Here is a 2,968-nt window from a genome sequence, read left to right as displayed (position 1 = left end):
CCTTCCCCACCTCCAGGCCCGGCCGCCCTGGCTCCTGGGGGCTGAGCCGGGTTGCAGACCCGGACGGAGCCCAGCGGTTGGTCACAGCCGCAGAGGTTGCTGAAGGTGATGCGGGCGTTGAGGACGTGGAACAGGGGGATCTCTGGGGGGAACGGCGGGTCAGCAGCACCCACAAAGGCCCCACACTCTCCCCCCACCCCTCCCCAGGGCCATCCCCGCCCTCACCGATCTTGACAGGGAAGCCGGGGGGCAGCTTGAGGGTGATGAAGTCGCGCAGCTTGGCGAAGTGCGCGTTGGAGATGGCCATCAGGTCGATGATGGGCGTCACCTGCTCGGCCAGGGACAGCGGGTGCTGCTCGCAGAGCCACAGCGTCGCCTTGAACCTGCACGGGCGGCGGCGTGGGCACGGGCACGGTGCCATTCTCCCCCCCCCCCCCGGCGCAGCGCCCACCTCTGCACCTTGCTGGACACCTCGATGGGGCGCCCGATGTTGCGGGCCTCCAGGTCGAAGTGTGGGTCGAAGTACTCCTCGAGGGTGATGGCCGTGGGGTTGGTGGGGCTGGCGGCTGGGGGCACGGGTGCCTGGGGGGGGGTACGGCCCCACGCGGCTCAGCACAGCCCCGCGCTTCCCCCCCCTGGCCCCCCGGCCCCCAGCTCACCCCGTTGTGGGTGCCGTGCTGCTGTGCCAGGCCCAGGAAGGAGTGGAAGGGGGTGCGGGAGCCTGTGGGGAGAGACCCGGCGTGGGTGGGCACGGGGCAACCGTGCCACCCCGCTACCTGCCCCAGGTGGGCAGCGCAGTGACACCTTTAGTGCGTGACTTGTCCTGGTCCGAGAGGTGCTCCGTCCTCGTCTTGGTGACCAGCTCCACGTTGCTGGCGCTGTACACCTGCAGGACAGGACAGAGTGGGCCGGGGAGGGGATGGGATGGAGATAGGGATCGGATGGGATGGGATAGCAATGGGATGGGAGTGGAATACGGGTGGGGATTGGGACGGATGGAGACGGGATGGGCATGGGACGGGGACGAGATAGAGTTGGGGTGGAGGGGGACAGAGGTGGGAATGGGATCGGCATGGCAACAGGGGTGGAGGTGGGAATGGGACTGAACAGGGGACGAGCACAGAGAAGAAGACGGAATGGGGATGGGGTCACCCCCACCCTGCAGGACACACCTTGGCCTCGTAGCCGCTGATCACCTCCATCTTCTCCGAGCGCCATCCCCAGATCCCCGACTTGTTCCTGGGTGCGCAGGCAGAGGGTGTTGTCAGCCCTGCGCCCAGCAGCCCCTCCGGCCCCTCCTGCTCCCCGGCACGCACCGCTCGAAGGCGATGTTCCTGGTGTCCAGGTGCGTGGAGACGATGGGCGACGTCAGCCGCCCGGCCACGTGCTCCTCCGAGGGCTGCATGGCCGCCAGCAGCAGGTCAGGCTCGTGCAGGGCCAGCGCCAGCGTCTCGGTGTACACCACCTGCTTGTCGTGGTCCACCTCCATCACCACCGCTCCCTCCTCTGCGCGAAGGGGATGGAATCGGCACCCGGCGCTCTGCAGCACGCGGCAACCCCGCATTCCGGGGGCACCCGGGCTCCCTATGGGGGATCTGGGATCCACCGGGGGGGGGTCCCTGGGTTTTTTGGGACGCCGGAGCCAAACCTTCTCCCTTGAAGATGTAGCTGCGGCGGCCCCGCTGCCACGTCATGTGCTCGAAGCCCAGCAGCGTGGTGTCCACCCGCAGGCTCTCGCCCCGCTTCCAGACGCGGTACACGTCGCTGGGGCACACCTTGGACACCAGAGGCACTGCGGGCACCCGGCCCCATCGGTAGCGTGACAGGGGTTGACCCCCACCCCCTCCCCGTCCCGACCCTTGTCCCCGCTCACCCCAGCTGGTAAATTCCCACTTCATCTCCACGTAGAAGTCAGAGGCCTGCAGGAGACGAAGGGGTCACGGGGGGGGTTGTGGCATGGGAGGCGGGGAAGCCTGCGTGGGCCCACGGGGAGCTCGGGAAGGGGACTGAAGGGAAAAAACAGAGGGTCCTGGCGGAGATGGGGGACCCAGGGTTTCTCCAGCTGCCTCTGCACCCCCTAGTTCCCGTGGGGGCATCCAGATCTGGGGGTGCCCAGTGCTCCAGTGCCAGGGGTGCTCACGCCGGGCACACTCAGTGATGGAGATGCCTGGTGCTAGGGGCACCCGGTGCCACGGGCGCTTGGTGGTGGAGGTGCCCGGTGCCCCCATCCCGGGGTCACTCAGTGCCACGGACGCCCGGTGCCAGGGGTGCCCACCCCGCCGCCCCCAGGCCCGGCCGTACCCGGCGCAGCTTGCTGAGCAGCTCGGGGATGCCAGCCAGCCTCCGCGTCGCCCGCTGGTAGTCACGGTACTGGAGCACCAGCTGCACTATCTCGGGGTCCCCGGTGCTCACGGCCTCCTGTAGCACTGCGGGGCGGGAGGGGGGAGGGGGGGCTGCCGTCAGCCAGGCGCCGCCGGCGTCCCCGCGCCCTGACCCTGCCGCTGCGCTCACGCACCCGTCCAGCCGTTGGCGTTCTCCCGGCCCACGTTGGCGTTGTGCCGCAGCAGCACCCGCACCGACTCCAGGTGCCCCAGGGACACGGCCAGCTCCAGCGGGGTCCGGCCCCGGGGGTCCGTCAGCTCCACGTCGTGCTGGGGCACGAGCACCGTCACCTCGGACGCCCCCCGGGCCGGTGCCGGCCGCGCGCCCCCGCTTCTCGTCCCCGGTTCCCATCTCCGAGCCCTCCCGTCCCCGAGCGCTCCTCCTTCTCCCCGTCCCCCGTCGGCCCCGCGCCACGTCCCGGTGCCCCCAGCGCCTCCGCGTCCCCGCTTCTCCCCCCGGCTCTCCCCTCTCCCCGTGCCCGCCGCGCTGCCACCCCAGCTCCCCCAGTCCCAGGGACCCCGGCCCCCCACCGTCTCTCCCGGTTCCTCCCTCTCCCCGTACCGCCGCCGCCCCGCATCCCCCGCCG

General features: G+C 70.6%; 1 protein-coding gene across 1 annotated transcript; it reads right to left on the bottom strand.

Moving 5' to 3' along the window:
• On the bottom strand, positions 6-2,959 carry ANKRD13D (ankyrin repeat domain 13D; the record flags this gene model as incomplete). Its single annotated transcript, XM_021402008.1, has 12 exons — positions 2,944-2,959; positions 2,516-2,848; positions 2,302-2,426; positions 1,874-1,919; positions 1,649-1,792; positions 1,317-1,506; positions 1,173-1,239; positions 805-886; positions 660-721; positions 452-582; positions 226-383; positions 6-142 (listed from the first exon to the last, which is right to left on the bottom strand). Coding segments are annotated over exons 1-12 (1,491 nt in total), but the record flags the coding sequence as incomplete, so codon positions are not given.

The sequence above is a fragment of the Numida meleagris genome, chromosome 6, assembly GCF_002078875.1.
Source record: "Numida meleagris isolate 19003 breed g44 Domestic line chromosome 6, NumMel1.0, whole genome shotgun sequence".
NCBI classification, from domain to species: Eukaryota; Metazoa; Chordata; class Aves; order Galliformes; family Numididae; genus Numida; species Numida meleagris.
The sequence above is the reverse complement of the archived record's forward strand: the minus strand, read 5'-3'. Positions and strand labels throughout refer to the sequence as shown.